This window comes from Acanthopagrus latus, chromosome 16 (genome assembly GCF_904848185.1).
Source record: "Acanthopagrus latus isolate v.2019 chromosome 16, fAcaLat1.1, whole genome shotgun sequence".
NCBI lineage: Eukaryota > Metazoa > Chordata > Actinopteri > Spariformes > Sparidae > Acanthopagrus > Acanthopagrus latus.
In genome coordinates, this window is record NC_051054.1 from 12,079,242 (window position 1) to 12,099,967 (window position 20,726).

Here is a 20,726-nt window from a genome sequence, read left to right on the forward strand (position 1 = left end):
TTGGTTATTTTCAAAGGTTTAAATGGCCTAAATGTTTACTAATTCTACTGATGCTTAAATGTCAATATCTTCGACGTAAATGTCAACAGAAGCACAAATTATTCAGTCAATTGATTAGATGATCGACAGCAGAAATATCTGCAAGTGCTGTGACAATTTCATTCCATCATGAGGGAGCAGACGATGACTGAATTTTCATTATTGGGTTAACTTCTCCTTTAATGTTGAATTAAACTGCCACCATAACAGATTACAAATACCCCTGAGTAGTCTCAATACACACAAATGAATATCACAACACAGGGCAGGCAGACTACAGAGATATTATGGGACATTTTGTTATTGAAAACCGCAGGAGCTTTATTTCTACTGAATATCTAAGGGGAGGGAAAAGATGAAATGCCATGAAGACTTTTGTTTTGTAAAGGCTGTAATGACTGTTGTCTCTTCTGCTCCCTCGCTGCTGACTACAGCCCTCCTCCTTCATCTAATTGAATCCGAGCCATGTGATAGTAGTGACACGCCCCCTAGTGTCTCATGTCCGCCAGGCTCCTGGAGTTTGATAACCTTGCTCTGCGTCCGGGAGCATCACTGAAGGAATGTGAATGTGGCTCCGGATGTCCTCGCCTTGTTGCTAATTGTTGCTGCAGCCCCCCGGAGGGTCTCTCGCATGGTGATCGGGGCTCACCCCCGCTCACTTCTCTTCCCTGTCCGCTCGGACCTACGATGATAAGCACCGAGAGTGTTTTGGAGAGTGGAGACCAGCCTTGCATCGCTCTGGAGCCCCTGAAGAACACGCACTTGCCGGGCAAGGCGACGCCGGCCGGCGGCGGCTGCGCTGCGCTCGCGGACGGCAACCCCAAAGTGACGGCCAACGGGGTGCACGACATCGAGGACCGGATCCTGAGGATCACCGGCTACTACGGCTACAACCCGGGCTACTCCAGCCATAGAAGTGAGTGAAAAGAAAAAACAAAACAAAGTATGCTGATGGGATGCTGAGGGGGTGGGGGTGATGCGACAGTCTCACGGCTGCCTCTGCCAGGTGTGAGATCGCGTCAGTCAAAGAGAGCTGGATTTTATCCTGGTAGTAAAATATGTTAGGAGTATTTTTTTTTACTATAGCCACAGAGAATAAAAACGCAGGTGATGCAGCGTCAGTGGTGCGTGGAGAAAGAAACAACGCACGCCTCCTCTGTCCTTGCAAATTAGTTTTCATTCTAATTGGGCTGTTGCAAAAATAAATAAATAAATAAATAAAAATCCGCTCTTACACACTCAACTAATTGGATTTTAATTAAGGCTATTATGAGACAGCGTGAATGTCAGTCACTGCCAGTATCAGCTGGACACTGGATGCTCTGGCCCATCCATCTCTCTGAGACACAACAAGAGAGAGAGACACAGAGAGAGAGACAACAAGAGAGAGAGACACAGAGAGAGAGACAACAAGAGAGAGAGACAACAAGAGAGAGAGACACAGAGAGAGAGACAACAAGAGAGAGAGACAGAGAGAGAGACAACAAGAGAGAGAGAGAGAGAGAGAGAGAGAGAGAGAGCAGATCCAACTCCACCAGGCTCTGTAATTACACAGCAAAGTGTCATGCACAACTGATGCTGCCACTCTCCAATTCAATTTCAAAGTTGATTGTTTAAACTGTCGCCTCATGTCGTCCACATCAAACACTCATGTTGTTGAACTCCTGCAAACACTCAATTACACCCCGAATGTTTAATTAAAACAATCCATTCCCCCACATGACAAACACAGCGGCTCTCTCTGCTGAGGCATGTGAGTGCAGCCAGCTGCCTAGCTGATATCGTGCTGGAGATATGGCAGCGCTTGTGTGCGTTCAGCTCCTCCATAACTCTCATTTTGTCGATGTGGCTTTGATTGGTGGAGCAATATTCTGAGATTTGCTGACAAGGAGACAATGGCTGGGATTGGAGGATAAAGCTGATGATGCACTTTGTTCAAGGGGATGATTTTTAAAAATCTGGCCCCTCTGGTTGAGTGTTGTCAGTGCCCGTGGGGATTGCAAAAGGGGAAGACAATATTGCAATGCTTGGTGCGTGGCCAATTACTGGTTTTACAAATGGCCTTATGGTAATGAAGCAAGGTGTGCAGAGCAGGCTCTAACTGGCTGTCTAAGGTTGTGTTTCAGATGCTGTTTCACCTCACCCCTAAGCACTGGGCTTGTCACGCACACACTCCCTCCCGTCTCCTTCCGGCTGTTACATAAAAGCCTGACCACATATTCATGACATGAAAACAGAATTCTGTAAGAGAGACGTGCTGCCGGTGTTACAGTGTTACTCCCCAAACCTACTACTCAGCGTTTGTCCTCAGCGACATTACACATTTACTCTGACGCACACTTGTTTTAAGTCTCCGGGGGAAAATGTGTGCGTATGCAGATGGGGGCCTCGTTCAATCAAGAGCGGTTCCAGCTGAGGCTCCTTCAGTCGAGCTGAGAGCACCTCAATGGATTTTTTTAGATCGAGGCTGAGGAAGGGGAAATGAGCCTGTCTCTCAATAACGGCCTCCTGTTTATCAGGGGTGTCAGTAGCAGTAGATTAAGCGTGAATGCAATCACACACTTTCATTTGGGAAAATATCCACGTGTCCATACCAATCAAGTGGCGGAATGGCTGATCAACAAGGGGCTCCTGAAAGTCGGAACTGAAGAGAGATTGAACAGTTCAGGGGCCTTTGAAATGACAGTGCTATTGTGTTACAAGACGAGATGTTTGGCCGCGGTTCTGAAATTGATAACCGAGCAAATTAAGAAATCTAATATCGCCTTATGCGCGCATCGTTCTCAGCCCTGTTGAAAACACACCCATGAATTAATAGGATTCATGCTAAGCTTAAAGGACAAGTTCATCCAAAAGTTAAATTTCCAGTCATTGTCTGCTCACCCTCATGCCGATGGAGAGACAAGTGAAAGTGAAAAAGTTCGAAGTCCTCAAAACATTTCTAGAGCCTCACGGCAAAACAAACCTTCTTGCAGCATTCTCCAGATGGGGACTTGTTGTCAAGCCAAAAAAAAAAATTAAAAAAGACTGAAAAATTGAAAAATCTCTCCGCAAGCCACAAGATCCCAGCTTGAGTTGAAAAGACATTATTTACACCAAGCTCATGCACCCGCTTCAGAGTGAGCACTTAGGCTTTTAGCTTTGTCGTTAAGGTGAAGATTTTGGCATCAGAAAAATGTGTAAACAACGTCTTTTAAAATCAGTTTTGGATCTCGTGGACTGGATTAGGTCAGATTCATTGCGGCCCATTGGTTAATGAAATGGCCCCGAGTTTACCTGTTTATCTGCGTGTCAACATTTCGCAAAAAAACGCCAAAAAATATCGCCTGGTTGCATCTTCTCATAGGGGAAGATTTTTGTTGTTTTACATGACAGTGACCCGATTATCTTTGGTGCAGTGGACAAAACAAAACGTTTGACCGCACCAAGCGATTTGTCGAGAATGTGATTAGCAGATTAATCAATAAAGGAGACTGCTGTTAGTTTTAGCCCCAGCTCTCAGCACACAGGCCTCTCTCTGTCCCATCTCATTGCCTGCTGCAGACTGTCGCACAGGAAAATGAAAGATGGGCTGTCATCTGTGATGTAATTTCAGGTATAAGGAGCAGGTGTGGGTTGTAAGAGCACCCCGTACCAAGCCTGTAACAGCCACAGTGTATCTGCGAGTGGAGAGCAGGGTATTCGATTACGAGAGGTGTGTTTTCCCATTTCCCCGATAAAATATGCCATCTGTAGCCCTGTGTTTCTTCAATCCATCCGTCAACTGGTTTCTGTGCATGCCAGAGTCAACAGAAGGTTTTCCTCAGGGCAACATGCTTGTCACCATATTTCCTGCTTGCACAGCTATTAAACATGCCGCTGCTGGTGCTGTCACTGTGAAGCCGCGCTGGCCAAAATTGCTCGTGTGTTGAGGCCCGCCGTCCTCCACGCTTCCTCCGAGAAGCACAGTTTCCTTTGTTTCGTTCACTGCTGAACTTGGGTCACTCAATCTGTTGGGTCTCATTTGCCATAAAGGGTGAGACAAAGGAGAACCTAAATAGAACAGTGGGCTCGTCCTGCCAGGCCTTTGGGGTAATGATATATTTAGTAAAATTCTGCTGCCAGTATATTATTGCCACTTGCCATCTGCGTTGAATTAGAAGATGCCTCTAAGGGGGCTTATGGACTACATTCGTGACAGGGGCCGGGCTGAAATATATATATATATATAGTAGGTTATGATCTAATACATAAAGAGATACGATATGAAAGGAAGAAGACAAACAAAACAAGCGAGGTTAGAGCAACAATAAAAACTGGGATGAAATTGACTATAAATCCGTAGCAGTAAACGCTTCCTCAGCACCTCCTCGATAAAGCCGCCCCAATCATTTGCTGCACACCTTGTTTGAGGGAAAAAAAGCAATTTAGAAAAAGGCTGTTTGGAAGAGTGTGTAGTGCAGTCACGCTCCCCCGCTGGGTAAACAGGTACAGTGCAGTAGGAATGACAGGTACTTCTAGTGACAGTCCCGCTCAACACTGTGCCTGTGGTGCTCACCGCTGGCATCACAGCAAGACGGCTGCACAGGCAGGCACTCAGAAGGGAAAACATCGAGGGAAGGGCTTGATAAACGGGCATTTATCACAATGGGGTGTTCTTTAAGGGCATGTTTGGCTGGAAAGAAAGTCTGGAAAGAAAAGAGAATAGACGTGTCTGTGGACGCGTTTGTGTTCGTCTCAGGTCCAGTGTTTACATCAGGTGAATCTTCACTTTCCTCCTCAAACGCTGCCTCAGGCCTTCTGTACGTGCATGCAGTTATTTTGGACTGGCCCGTTCCCATGCCTGCTCGCTCGGTGCTATTTATAACCAGTCTAACGTTGAATGGGATATTAGGGAGATTTGCCTGAGCAACTCCTGGAGTGCTGCTGGTCCCACATGCTCCTGGGAATGAGAGAAAAAATACCCCACCCTGCAAGTAATGGGTGCAATATTTCCTCCACAGGCGTTACATAACTGCTGACCTGCACTCACGTCACTGTGCTGTTGGTCATATGTTGTTGTGTCAGGACACAAAAATGTTGTGGCTTGTTGCGGAAATTCGCCTCATGGCTGAGAATGTTACCTCCTCCGAGGAATCCTCTGTAATCCAAAAATAATATGACATAACAGAAGGGCACAATGTGTGAAAGGTTTGTAATGGCCTCTCCCTGATGCTGAGGGCACTTACAGTCCTGTCAGCAGCCTAACACTGCCATCTAGTGGTCTGTGCATCCAACAACAACAACACAGTGACCCTCTACATCTGCCAATGAAACAAAGGGCAGTAAATGTGTGTGGTATCATCTCTTATTGTCTGCAAAAGAAAAAACTGAACTCAAGTTGCTAAAAAAAAGTGAGGTTGAAGTGTTATTTCTTCCAAATCACTGGACACCGGCTTTCCCACAGTGTTATATAAAGTCTCCAGAGGTCATACTTGAGTCAGAGTAAAGATGTTGTATTAAAATATTACTTTGGTAAAAGTGAAACTCTGAGCCATACAAATAGTACTTAAGTAAAACACTTACTGCATCTGATATGAGATAGACTAAAGTATCAAAAGTAGTTTTCTGGCAATAAATGTCTAGACATCTAGTGCTTTAAATTAATGGTTCATTTGGACCGAAAAGTGGAAAGACAAACCGAGATGATTTGGAGAGTTTTATTATTATTATTATTATTATTATTATTATTATTATTATTATTATTATTATTATTAACGAAGTGTCTTTTTGTGACAATAAAATGACAAGCAACTGTTTCTGGTTCAACCAAAATGATCCTATTCTACCACGCGGCTTGTATCCTTCTCATAATGTTGATGGACACTGAGAATAACAGTCGGAGCCTGTCAGTGGCAAAAACAAGCACCTTACATTGATGGCTGATGATTGACTTTGATGGTGTGCAATTACACGCAGGGATTACATTGCAGTCTGTTTCCTGGGTTGCCAGCTGGACCAAATTTAAAGAATGTTCTCCCCGTTAGTCACTTGGACACAAAAACATGGCAGGATTGGGTCCAGGTTGAAAAATACTGACGTTACCCTTCAATTATTTTAGTTTATATTGTGCTCACCGTGGATTTACTCCCAAATAAAGTCGTGTTTAATAAAACTTTAAATTAGGCACGGTTAGGCCAGGCAGTATCGCAGCAAAAGAGTCTCAAGGCAATAATAATGAAGCAGCTATACAGTTTAATTCACTGTAAAGTCTGGAAACGTGTATGTTCATACACAAATACACAATGGGGGCGCAAAAAATGAATAGCTTGGGCAAGCCAAAATGTTAAGGAACCTGCTGACATACAGTGATACAGTACTACATGACCAATAAATAGCGCTGTGGCAGAAGTGTAGATCTTTAACTCCTATGGGAAAATCTTACACCCCATTACACAGAAGGTGTTTATGCCCTGAAGGCCCATGATGAACTAATCCAGCCATGTCCATCCACTCCCACTGCTGGTAAAAAAAAAAAAAAAAAAACGTTCAGCACGTACACACGTAAAGCTCTCCATTCACCACTAGGTGTCCTCATCTACTAGTGTTCTAACTACACTGAGCTGAGTTGATGATGTGGGGTCCAGTGAGTGGAAACTACACACCTAGCGGTCAGCACTTTATTCACACGCAGTCGTCACTACAGCAAAAATCAGCTGCAGATGTCATTCACGCTTCGGTCTCTCATCTCCTATCCTCCCTCTCTGCTTCTGGTCCTCACTGAGATGTGATGAGCAAAAGAGATGGACGAAAGACAAAGGTGCCCGCTCCGTCAACTGAGGACCACTGATTAATCTAAATGACAAAAGAACCTGAATTGGTTCAGTGCGTCAGTACACAGGAGGCCCACTGTTGCTATGGAGGTAAAGAGAGGATGCTGTACTATTTTGTGCTTTGATCTGGGATGAAATAGTACCATTGTGCTATATACACTCAGCTTCCTGTTTGGAGTTAGACCTATTTAGGTTATATAAGGTCTTGATGTTTGTTTTTTTGGTTGAAACTGTTAGTGCGGAATTGATCATTTATCATTTTAGAGCTGTGGTTTGTGATGTGATTAAATGTTAGTGTTATAACCCAAAGTGAGTTGGATATGACACTGGTGGGCTGCTTAAAATTGAATTTGGGAGCTGGCAAAAAATCAAAAATGTGACATGTAAAAGGAACAGTTCACAGAACAAACAAGACATGGTCAGCCATAGACATGCGTGCCTTCTCTCCAATGAAACGAAAATGGCACTCGTCCTGTGGTGCTCAAAGCGGCGAAGAAATGCAGACCCAGAAAAATCCACAGACCATGGTGTGAGCAGTTTCATGTAGGAAGCATTTTCTTTCTACTCATTTACAGCCACCAACTGTGTCAGCACACAGATGGAAGCATGCATCTATTCATGAGGCTAGCTAACTATGCTAACTATACTAACATTACAGCTCAGGTGAGGAGGATTAATATTTACATTCTGTGCTGTCATGAGCACAAGTATTACAGTGTAGTTTGGTAGAAAGTGTAGTTACGACATAAAACTGCTCGCAGCAAGGTCTGTGGATTATTTTGAGTAATCAGGTCATGATTTCTGGAAAGAGACATTGCTGATGAGTTTTTCAAAGGTATTTTTGAGGGGCATTTTGAGCACCACAGTGCCATTTAGTTCCAGCATGTTCAAGAGAAAGCAAAGCAAAGACTCCAAAACTCGACAAATCACACCAAGCACGAAAACAATCTAGATGGATACCAGCACATCCTTATACCCAAACGGAAAGAAACAGCAGCACACATACTGGACCTTTGTTTTGCGGTTGCAATTTGGTCAGGTTAAAGGCAGCAATAATACTAAGGGTTAGGGTTTGGAAAACATTGTTTGGGTTTGAATCACTACTCTTCTTCTGTAACTCCAGTAACATGTCAAGTCCCAGAGGTAAGGGGAAACACACATCAACAGGGGAACAGACTTTGAGACAACAGATCAGGCTCTATCATCCGTTGCCTCTGCCATCAGTAGGGTTCTTTTCTATTGCACTTTCATTTGTACCTGGGGATAACGAACTGGAGAAACAATGCCTCTTCCTGTTTTGGTCCATGTCCAGCGGACTAAATAGCATCGTAAAAGCAAGATTTATAGCGAACCAATCTATACACATATGGTGTCATCAAAAGTTGTCTATTGCTAGTTTAGGAGTAAAAATCTGTTGTTGTTGTTTTTTTTTTTTATTTTGGGGTGGACTGTCCCTTTAAGCTTTGGTTACCAATTCTTAAAAATCTAAAGGCACACAGTAGAGAAACAAACAATCAATCACTTTAAGGGCTTGGTCTAATATGTGTAAGTGAACTGTGGCCTCCTGTGGCACCCTGCCGTGCTCCAGGTATTTCTCTTAATCTGCTGGCGATTAGCATCCTGGGCTGTGCTGCTGACTGGATCGTTTTTCTGTCCCCTCCCTGTCTAGCGGTTGGCTCCACTCATCAGCAGAGCTATTTTTAAGTTTAACCCTCCTCGTCTCAGGGGATCCATACCCACCAGCTCATCCCCTACTTACGCCTGACCAAACATGCGTTTTAGCTGTGCTTGCATCACACACTTAATGCACAAACATTTTAATCAAGCCTCATGACTTCAACTTCAAGCACTGGCATTAACACTCGCTCCGCCACAATGAATGACCAAGAGAAATGAATGTGCTCGCATTTTGTCCCTAAAAAAACTGTCAGAGTTGCTCTTTCAAAGCATCTCCTCAACGCTAAAACAAATACATTTCCATGGTGTTACTGGAACGTGGCCCTGCATATTTTTTCCATCATAACAAAAAAGCCAAATGATAACTGTGCTTTTCTCTCACAGCCTGAAGAATGCACAGAGAAGCACTCTGATCTGCTATGCTCTCTGTACAAGTGCCAGAACTTTGGCTGATGAGCTTTGGAGAGTAGGGACGGACAGGAAGGGAGGGGGCTCTGGGAGACACTGATATAATGAGAGCAAACATGACTGCAAAACAGCATCATTTAGTGTTATTTGAAAAAAAAAAACAGCTCAGATGGAAGCCATTACGCTGACTGGACTGCATGTTTACATTCTCTTTCTCTGCTGTTCCGGGCTTGGCTAGTATTGATTTTGCCAGTGAAAGGGTGAGCATAGCATAGCACAGGTTATTTTAAGATTATATTACAGGCTGCAAGGCCTCATGTGTCTGACCGCATACACTAGACACTGATATGTGGTTGATGTAGAGGCCCCAGCAGTATGCAGGTCCATTAAACCCTCAGGTAGATAAACCACAGCTCGAGATTGAATGGTCCGGGGGCTTTCCTTGAGATGGAAACTCCAGACCACAGTCCCTAGTGTGACTCACATCATGGCCCAGGCTGACCCTCCTCCGGTCCACGGTGGCTACCGATGAGATGGTTTCTCTCAACTGTCCCAAAGTGCTGGCAAAAGCATTCTAAAAGTATTGAAGTCATCACAGTATACATATTTAATGTAAAAAACACCCCATCAACGGTCATTAACGTCCTGAGCAGTAATGTTTGCTTAAATACAAGTGAAGAAGCGCCGATCAGAAGTGCTTACAGCTGAGGTAATGATGGATGGCATTTGTTCAGGCAGAGCTCCGAAGCTGCGTTTGCATTCGCTCATTGGCACCAGCTGATTCACTCATGCTTCATAATCACTGGTTGACTGGATTTTATTTTTTTTTTCACACTGAAGGAATACAACAACAGCGTCAGGTACTAACAGATAATGGCGCCATAAAAGATTATGAATAAATAACCGTTGTCCGCGGGTGTTGAATGTTGGCAGTGCAGGATGAGAGACATAGAACTCAATTTTCTGGTTTATAGTGCATTGGAGGGCTCGTCCACACACACGTCTTCGCTATTGGCTGCTGCTCCAATTGCACCAAAGTTTTACTCCAGGATGCCAATAGGCTTCATCACCGGGTGTGAATGTTTTGTTTGCCACTACGCTCGCAGTGAATGGAAGTGAATGGGTGGGGAATATTTGCTGTTGCTGATTTTGCCTGTACTTATGAGAGGAGTAACATCTCCTATCAGCAACGTCACATTTCCAGGTGTCAGGTTATTGACATAGTTTGTTATAAGTGATCCAAATGCTGCTGTTAGATAAGCTTCCAGTCTAGCAGAGTCTTCTTCGGTCTTCTTACCTCCACCAATCATAGGGGTTTGGTGTGATAAATAGTACCTTATTTCCTATAAAATATACAGGAGTTTGCTTCAGATAGTGCTTAAGATACATGGTATCATTCTTAACTTAAAGTTGCAAATGACACATAACAATTTAAACACATGTAGTTCTTTAAAATGAAAATGAATTCCTTGTTGTTTGGGTTGGTTTGTACTGCTGTCTCCTTTACTCCATCTTTGGAAATGGAGTTATCCTTTGGGTAGCAGCGATGTGTGCCTGTGTAATGGGGGTGTAAGTGTGGGCAGATGCCCTCTTATGGCCTCTTGGATAACAGAGTCTACATTTAGGACTGTTACATCTTTGTGATGGTTACGCTTTTGTCAGGGCTCAATCGTGTTAATGCTGCAGTGGTGAAAGCAACAGGGGAGAGCTCCGACCCTCAAGGAGTAGTGAAGAGCAAGGAGGTGTGCCAAGAAGAGAGAGAAAGACACTGGAAGACAGAGGACAAGAGTATATATAGAGAGAGGAAGGGGTGAGAAGAGCCTGGTCAGGTAGAAAAGAGAGAGGAGCAGGAAGGAGAGAGGGAGGGGGCAGCAGCTAAGGCAGCATAATTAGCCCAGGCTGCTTGGTTACCTTCCAAACAAAGCTGCTGATTTGTGGAGCAACAGAAGAGGAGGGGAAAAAGCGAGAGAGACAGACAGCGAAAAGAAGAAGGGGGGGAGGTTAGAAAGAGATGAGGGGAGTGATTGCGCCATGCCACACACACTTGAAGCTCAGTCTCCCTTGGAGACAGTGGCAGCGCTGGATCACGGCATGACAGTGCAACAGTAGAGTCTCCACTTCACTGCACTTCCACTGAGCTATCTCCACTCAGCTGTGTCACTATCAAGACAGACAGCGAGAGAGAACCAGTAACTGAGCGCCGGGTCTGGAGAAGAACGGAGAGTCAGGACCGGAGCGCTGTGAAGAGGACAGAAGAGTTGACAGAGACCTGAGAGGAGGAGGAAGAGGAGGGGTGGGTGGGTGGGTGGGGGGGCAATCAAGAAGAAGAAGCGGAGGAGTCAGGAGTGTGAGGATGCACGGAGCTAGCAGGAGGAGCTGCTGAGCGTGCAACAGCAGCAGCCCGGGCACACTTACACACTCACACACACATTCACTTCCCAGGGAAGGACAGTGTGTTGTGCCGCCAGTGGAGGATGAAGAAGCACTCGGCCCGTGTAGCTCCCCTCAGCTCGTACAGCACTCAGGTTCTGACCTGCCCCATCTCTGAAGGTAAACTGAGAGAATCAGAGAGGCCCAATTTATACTAATAACTATGTTTTATATCCATTCGCTCAAATTGCCTGCTCAAAACTATGAAGCACTTTTCTCTTATTTTTTGATGTCAACATAGTATTCCCATGTTCAGTGTACAGATATACATGAAATACAAATGGTGTGATGTGTTCTACTTCAGTCACTGTTATGCTGCATGTGTTAGATCAGAATCAGAAATTGTATTTAACTGTTTTCACAAGGACTTTTTGGCAGTTTTCCTCCAGATGCTGTGAAAACCCACATTTGTATCATCCCCATTTCCAGCTGGCAGAGTTAAGAGGTTTTATGTGTTGACAGCAGACGTAGCTGTATTTGTTTTGCGCCTCTCCTTCCTTCATGTAGTATCACCATGAACAGTCCATGCCACATCTTCTGACCTAATTTAGATAAATACTGGATGCCGTTTGACCTGCAGTCAGCCTGCCTGTAACACTGCAGACGTGGCTGTGAGCTTCATATTGGATTGAGCAGGGGCCCATCCATCAATGTCACTGGCGTGCAGCGTCAGTGGCGGGGGATAAAACACAGGATGGATTGAAATGTGAGGTTCGAGCGGCGTACTGCGTCACGCAGAGTGGATAAGCTCTGTTGATTGGTGCCAGTAATGAATGCAGTACAGTGATTTCTGTAATGAAATGGCATGCTTTCAAATATGTCCTTTTTCTGGCCATCGACTCAATTATTCCATTTAATATATATGTATGTAGCTTTCCTACATTTTCTAAGCAGTTCTTCTAAGTGTACTTGTGGATATATTTTAATGTTAAGGCATTTGTTACCACTATTACATCTTAATTACAAAAACCTTTTTAAAGGAAACCTGGGCTCATAATTATGCACCAAATGATTTCTGACAGCTGGTGCTCAATTATTAAGTCTAATCACTTTAAGACTGCTGATTTGAGCAGTTTTCCAAACAAGTGCACTTAGTCCAAGTTGATTGAGATTAACCTCAGACAGCACACCTTCTACTTTTAGTGGAGTAATTCACTGCAATACCGAGCCTACACACATCAGGGATTATTGTTTCATTTGCAACTTTTTAGCAGCAATATATTAGTCAGCAATAACACTGTCTGTTATGTGAATCCAGTTTTGGCTGTGAGAGCTGCTTTTATGAGGCGGGGGAATAGTAGAGTTATAATATTACTGCATCTTGGCACCAGGTTGGCCTGTAGTGGCTCTTACCACGGGACAGAAAAGCCCGTATGCAACGCTAAAAAGCTTTAGGTTTTGTCAGCGCCACGAAACACGAACCACCTAGCTCGGTGGGAGAAGGAGAGAGAGGGAAATAAAAGAATAAAAGAGTGGCTTCTCTCTAGCAGAAAATTTCAGATCTCAGTTTTGCAGTTAGCAACCACCAGGCTCATTAGGTTGATTAAGAATCCTTGCTGTGACAGAATCTAATTAGCCCAAATCCCTCGATGATCCAGTAGAAAAGAAACTGTAGCAGTGTTGAACATTTTGCTTTCACCACATACCAGATCTGCTCCCAGCTGGGAAATACTGTAAGGTGAAACCTTTTATCTGAGGGTTTTTTCTGAGAGATTTTTTGAGGTTATAGACACAAACAGTCTATAATGAAGTGAACAGGACTAAAAAAGGACTGAGTTTGACTTCATCATCATCATGAGCTGCAGCAGCAGCAGCAGCATCGGTTTCACACTTTTTGGAAAGGCTACTAAAGGTTTTCTAAATTATACATGAAAGCTTTTTTTGTTCTTTTGCTACAAACACTGTGCTGTTAGTGAGGAAGTGTGGTTCTGCAATGGTGGATTAAACGAGGCTAGTGCTGCACTGATGCAGTGGTGGAGAGTAACTAATTACATCTACTCGTATACTCTGCTATAAATTTCAACTTAACTACATTTCAAAATAAAATATTGTAGTTGTTACTCTGCTACATTTACCTGACAGGGACAATCTCTGTTTAATAGATTAAGAGTTTCAATTAAACAAACAAAAAAATCCCTCTAAACTTTTCATATATTATTTAAAAACCTGTCCAAGACACAAAGAATTACAAATAAATACATTCATATTTATAACCTTTAGTAATCGAGGAGACCAATATTTGGATCCGATATATATTTGCTTTAAAAATGAAAATCTTTGCTTCAAAATTAAGAATAACTAGTGATGAATGAGTAACTGTACTCAAGTACATTACTTAAGTATAATTCTTTTTTTTTACTCCACCATATTTACTTAATAACTTTAGTTGTGAGTCACATTCAAATTAGTTAGTGTTGAAAGGCTATTAAAAATAATGTGTAACCAATCACGACATTTGGTGGCCACATAAAAGTGAAATGCTGTTTATGCATTGATGCATCAGTAACAGACAACCTGATGATAAAAAATCTGATAATATAGGTGTCCCAGGGGCCCATTTTCTGGGGAATACTTTTTACTTTACTTAAAGTGCACTTAGTGGATAATACTGCTGTTTTTTTTCTTAATTGAGCTCTCAAACGCAGGACTTATGCCTGAGGTGTTGGTACTCTGACTGCTTTCTTCAGCACTGCACTAATGTGACTGCGACTTTATATTTACCATTCTTTCTCTCATACAACATTTACTGCTACTCTCGCTAGGTGCCAGCAATGATCTCATCATACAATCTATCAAGTGAGTTTGGCAAGACTGTTCACTACATTACTCAATTAAAGAAGAAGTATTCTTCCTGGAAAAGTGTCATTTTCCTCCCTTTGTGGCCAGTCAGCAGATTGGACACATACACTTTAGAAGATACAAGGTGGCACCACATCAGTATAAATTCCTTAAACAGAGATGAAACTGCTACATTACCGGCGTTAGCTTATCTAAGACTTTGTGCTCCACACACTGGATTATTTACATGTGAGCACAATCTGCTTTCATCAAACCTGTCAGTGAGTGCCGCTCGTACTCCCATTGCTTGACTTCCTGATGAGATCTCATTGCAGATAACAAACCAAAAGACTGTTAGATATAATAATAAGCACCCGCGGGATGCCCCACTGATGTAGATGGGGGATACTACAGATGCAAGTTTCAGTGCTTGCAGGGCTCTCGTGGTGGGAATGGCAGAGCTTCACGTGCTGAGCAAGCAAAGAGAGCACAGGCAGCAGACATCCAGCACATGTCATCTTTTATTCCTGCCCTGGTGTAAATTGATCACGCTGTTGAAAGTTAAAGAACGGATCTGAGCTCTCACAAAACGCTCGCACACACAGCACTTCACATATTATACAGCACCATTAAGGTCCATAAGCCATTTACTCATGCAGTCAGTAAGTCTATCTGTCTATCTATCTATCTATCTATCTATCTATCTATCTATCTATCTATCTATCTATCTATCTATCTATCTATCTATCTATCTATCTATCTATCTAATTATATCTATCTATCTATAAAATTCTCAGTTTCCCTCTCTGATCCATCCCAAAGGCGTCATTTTTGTAGCTGGATCGTGAGCAGAGTGAAAACAATGAAAACAGTGGCTGCCAAGGTTGACATGACTTTCTTGAGGAATGTCATGTGGTTAGGTTTACTCCTGCTTTCTGGGCATCAGGTTTCTGTGCACACCTGACTATGGGTGTACAGTACGTGCTGCATCATGAGGCGACAAAGCTATTTATGACATGCGCAGCCACAATGCTATCCTGACACATTTTTTACCAAAGCCTTGCCTCATGCATTAGTGCCTTTACAGCAAGAAGTGCAAACGGTGGTAGTGATGACTGAGGGCGATAGATCAATAAATACGCTTATGTGCTGGACATCAGCCAGGGAGACACAGAGCTACATCCTTTTATACTACAAAACATACAGAAAATGCTAAATGGAGAGGTGCTGCAATGCCTTTTCTCTTACTGTCTTTTATTCCTTTTGTGTCCCATCAGGAGAGGACGGTTCAGAGTCTCATGCGGAGACGCCAGGCAGTGAGACCAGCGGAGAGAGCCGGTCCTATCAGACATGTACCAACGCAGCTCTGAAGGTGCTGGGTGGTCTGCTGATGGTGCTGTGTGTCTCCTCCTCCTGGGTGGGCACCACCCAGGTGGTTAAGCTGACCTTCCAGTCGTTCTCCTGTCCTTTCTTCATCTCCTGGTTCAGCAGCAACTGGAACATCCTCTTCTTCCCCATCTATTACTCCGGACACATGGTCATCACACGGGACAAGCAGACCCCCATACAGAAATTCAGGTAAACTGCCAACAAAGCAATAAACAATATCTGCCTTGCTGGATTTTCTCAAAAACAGTTAGTGTGTTTTGTCCCTTTTGTCAGGGAGTGCAGCAAACTCTTCGGGGAGGATGGGATGACTCTCAAGATTTTGGTGAAGAGGACAGCACCATTCTCAATCCTGTGGACACTGACCAACTACCTGTACCTGCTGGCCTTGAAGAAGCTGACCGCCACTGATGTCTCCGCCCTCTACTGCTGCCACAAGGCCTTTGTCTTTCTCTTGTCCTGGATCGTTCTCAAGGACCGCTTCATGGGTGTTCGGGTCTGTATGAAAACACCACCAATGATCATGACACATTATATGGCTGTTTGAGGAGTACTGATTCATGGTTCTGGATCTTTACTTGCAGATTGTGGCAGCCATAATGGCCATCACAGGCATTGTGATGATGGCTTATGCCGACGGTTTTCATGGCGATTCCTTTGTGGGAGTGGCTTTGGCTGTGGGCTCGGCTTCAACATCAGCTCTCTATAAGGTGAGACCACCAAGCATGTTGCAGGTCGAACCATTTGTGTGATTGCCGGTACACTGACTGTAAATACTTGCACCGATGCTCAGATGCTGATGAAACACCCAATTGTCTCCTCGACATCCAGGTGCTGTTCAAGATGTTTCTGGGCAGCGCAAACCTTGGAGAGGTGGCCCACTTCCTTTCCACGATGGGCTTCTTCAATCTCATCTTCATCTCCTGTGTGCCCCTCATCCTCTACTTCACCAGGGTAGAGCACTTGGGCTCACTGTCCTCACTGCCCTGGGGATACTTATGTGGACTGGCAGGACTGTGGCTGGGTGAGAGCACATACACATCCTAAGGGAGAATTAGGATTATGGTTTCACCCATCGGTTACACTAACCAAGCATTCTGAACTCATTTTAGTGCTGTAGCTAACTAAACTTCTTCATATTCGATTAATTTGCCATTGCAATTTCTCAAGTCCCAGCTAAGAGATTTTAAAAAAGACATCTGAAGCATTCAGGTTTCCGTTTGAAGTCCATTGTAGTCTGATGAGTGTTGAGTGATTACGTTTGAGTGGGCTTTGGTTGCATGCATATAAAACAATTCAACAATTTACAAGACTGTTGCATATCTCAGTGTAAATACCTGGAAAGATTGGGCAAATTAGTCCACTAATATATGTGAAAGGGAGGGCAGTTTTATATATGGAATTTCTGTGTGCAAATAAGAACAATAATGCGCGGGCTTAGGCATGTCTGGGTTTTATCATCAGCCATGTCGTATTCTTTCCACAATGAACAAAAAAAAAAAAAAGATTTTGGTAGCAGATTTTTTAAAATGCTGGCTGAAACGAAATGCTTCAAGTACTCGACCAATCAGAAATGCTCAGTACTGAAAGCCCCACCCCCAAAGTTCCTGTACTTTTAGAAGGCAGTGCCCTCCGAGTCCCTCCATAGGCTCCTAGTCCCAGGAAATGTTTCGCTGGTGGAAATGTTGCTTTATTGATTTATCATCTCAGCTGTAATTAATTTGTCCCTTCATGTTTTCAACCTCTTCCCTGTCTTTTACAGTGTTCAACATCTTGGTCCACGTTGGCGTAGTGCTCACATACCCCATTCTCATCTCCATAGGGACACTGCTCAGTGTGCCAGGCAATGCAGGTAGGTTTTTTGATTATGTGGTTCGAGTCTTACCTCCAATTTCGTGATCATTATGTCTTGATTATTATGCTGGAAATTAACATGATTGTGAAAATGAGAGTAAGTGGCCACGCATACTGTGGTTTTGTCTTGAGGGGTCAGCACTCTGTAGCAAACAGATTACACAGCAAGTCGACCGCTTTCATCCTGGAAACTTAATCATCAATGTGCCTAAACAGACCCTGCAACTATTCTCTCGCTGAGGGAGGATCAGGTTGCCAAGGCGATACTAAATGCCCAGACAGGTTCTTTTCTTTAACCATGATGGACTATATGAAGGTCAGTGGGTTACACCAACGTGTCCCCGGACTCCAGACCGCAAAGACACAGGGGATAAAGTGGATCCCTTGTGCTGATTACGAGGCGCATTTGCTCCACTCATCCCCTACAGCCGCGGTGTCCTGTGGTTTATCTTACTTTATGTAATTAATCTCAATTTGTTTTTGTTTCTCCCCCACCCTCCTTTCCTGCCCTGCGCATTGGCTCCCTCTTTTGTTCCTGTCTTCCTTTCACCTGCTGCAGCTGTGGATGTTTTGAAACATGAGGTGATCTTCAGCGTGGTGCGTCTGGCAGCCACCTGCATCATCTGCCTAGGCTTCTTGCTCCTGCTGCTGCCGGAGGAGTGGGACTCGGTCACACTGCGTTTTCTGGCCAACATCGCGGATAAGAAGTCGGAGGAACACGGCGAGGAGCTCACGGAGTCCAGTGTCAACACTCGAAGCCGCAGTCGGGCAAATGGCGCTGTCTCCATTCCCTTGGCGTGACACGGCCAAGCTCTGCTAGTAGCTTCTGTTAACCAGTCTTGAAGCTGTGTCTGCTCATGTTCCCTCACTGCCCACCCGGGAGATGTGGCGGGGTGTTCAGTCCACATGGACTCTCTTATCAGGAAGGCAGGGAGTATTTTCATGAATTTTAAAACGGGAGACACTTCAGAGTCTCCACCACTTCACTGCAGGAGGGGGAACAGAGAACATTTATGGATCTTACAAAACTGAAAGGGTGGAAAGTGTTATTTACTTTCTTGAAGTACTTGCCACGCTCAGCCCCTGTTCTTGCACGCCCCCAAACCAAGAGCTGTGTGTCCTCCCCTGACCTGCTCTGCGGACTGTATTCTGTGAATATAAATATTGGCAGGGCGAGTTTGGCTCAATCTTATATGTATTTATGATATTTATTTAGAGCTGTATCAATAAGAGTATTATTTTAAGTCTTATTGAATAGTATTATATACAAGAATGGCAATTATACTATGCGTAATGTACAGGCTCTTTTGGTTTTATAATAAAAGACTTAAACCCCACATTCATAGCCGTGTGTTATCAATTGTCGTGGTTACTAGGTGAGCACATGTACGTGGCTGAATCTGAAGTTCTTAAATGGTATTTTAGAACATATTTTACATTTCTTTTTTTTTTTTGTTGACCAAATCAGTATCAAAGTTCCACAGGTTCATCAAGTTAAATCAGCAGAGTCTGATTTACTTGAGCTCAGCAAAGATGATTCCTAAGACATTAAAGATTAGAATAGATTTTGCATTCAGGACCATTGCCACAACCTAACATCTCTTCTCAAGGGATGGACAGAAACACAAAATACTGTATGTTGTTTCTTTGTTTCTTCATTTCACATATGAAAAAGTACAAATATACAATGTATGATAATAAAAAATGGGAAGAAGTATTGCCTAAAAACCGTGTTGTTTATACACAGAGTAGTAAGAGGCAGCTGTGACAGTGTAAAGTGACAGTAGTTAACATAAACAAATAGCAATATTAAGCCAATAAATAAAGAAAAAAAAATAACATAGCAGTGGAGACAAACAGTTAATAAAAGTATTATTATTATTATCATTATTATTATTATTATTATTATTATTATTGTTGTTGTTGTTGTTGTTGTTGTTGTTGTTGTTGTAACTATTATGTATTTTCTGGGTGGACCAAAATCTTGCCTGTCACCCTGCAGACATTTTCTTCCAATGGAATCTCACTGTTACAACATGCCAAATGACTGTATGGTCTAATGTTAGCGAAGACGCATATTTTGATTTCAAGGTTTTAGCTATGATCACCATTCTTTTGACGCTGGCAATGTGGGAACAGCCCTTTAAAAACATATAAGAGCCAAACCATCGTCATATACTTGAGGGCCAAGTATTTTTAGGCCTTAGATGCATGACTCATACAATGTCAGTAATCAGTAAAGTGCATTGCATTGATTTAACGGCGGTGACTTTGCAGTATTCTCCTCTCTATATGATGCAGTGCCTTTCTGTGCTGCATTTAGCCGTCACTTGCCAACGCACAGACACGTCCGCACACAAATACATCACAAACTGAAGAAGACTGAGAATGATTCTGATTGAATGTTTCGGCTATAAATCACCCACTTTCACAGAGAACACACAACCCGTGGTAATGAGGCATTCCTATATGACTGGCAGTCACACCCATGGGACACTTTGCCTGAGGAGCAAAACAAACATGGTGGAAAAATTACCTTTTAGTCCACATAGCACTGCTAAGATGATGAGGGTGTCAGTGGAATAATTTGTCAGTCCTAATACATAACTGTGCACACATATACAAATTCCCAGGAGTCCAACACCACTGTGCCACTATGAGTGCTGGTATGCACTCAGTGAGTTGAGACCTCTAATGAAGCATTTGCTGAGGTGACAGTTTCAGCTAAACATCTGCAGTGGCATTTTAACATATCAAAATAAATGAGCTAGAAGAGGCGGATGAATGTGAAATGTTCAAATCTTTATGCCGTGATATAGCAGTTACGCTGCTGCCACCCAGCTGGACGCTGATAAGAGGTGTTAATCAGAGAGAAAGAGAGAGAGGTCTCGTGGATGTCATGTGATGTCTATTTTGCCACGATAACACATTTCTGTACTCATTCTTACTGGATATTTAGATACGGGGTGGACAGAATAATGCTACAAGGCCTGGTCATATTACGAGTCGAATCAGCATCATTTGCAAAAGAAGGACCAGTGATCAGCACTTTTAACAGAAACATGAGACAACTAATAGTGCTACAAAGAGGCCGAGCCACTGTGTCCAAACTGCAGACGCATCACTGAAAAAAAAAAGCTAAATTATTTAAATAATAACAACACTCGATTTGCAGTCATGCAGGCTGGTTTGGCACAGCAGTGATTTTAGCTAAATGTCAATGCCTCAGCACACTAACAAGCCAAAAATGCTAGCATGATGATGTTTAGCAGGGGCTAAGTTTAGCATGTTAGTATGATACTTAGTGTAATATTTACCATGTTAGCTTTGTGTGTTAGCATGCTGATATTTGCGCATTAGCAC

General features: G+C 43.3%; 1 protein-coding gene across 2 annotated transcripts; it reads left to right on the top strand.

The window, feature by feature from the left end:
* The first annotated feature begins 229 nt into the window (after positions 1-229).
* slc35f4 (solute carrier family 35 member F4) lies at positions 230-18,934 on the top strand. Of its 2 annotated transcripts, none has more exons than XM_037071749.1 (7): positions 230-955; positions 15,401-15,701; positions 15,786-16,005; positions 16,094-16,219; positions 16,341-16,533; positions 17,272-17,361; positions 17,923-18,934. In XM_037071749.1, the coding sequence occupies exons 1-7, from the start codon at positions 538-540 to the stop codon at positions 18,162-18,164; spliced, it is 1,590 nt and encodes a 529-aa protein (XP_036927644.1). In that variant the 5' UTR covers positions 230-537; the 3' UTR covers positions 18,165-18,934. The 2 variants fall into 2 exon arrangements, with proteins under 2 accessions (XP_036927644.1, XP_036927645.1); XM_037071750.1 differs by lacking the exon at positions 230-955 and adding an exon at positions 11,253-11,465.
* The last annotated feature ends 1,792 nt before the right edge of the window (positions 18,935-20,726 follow it).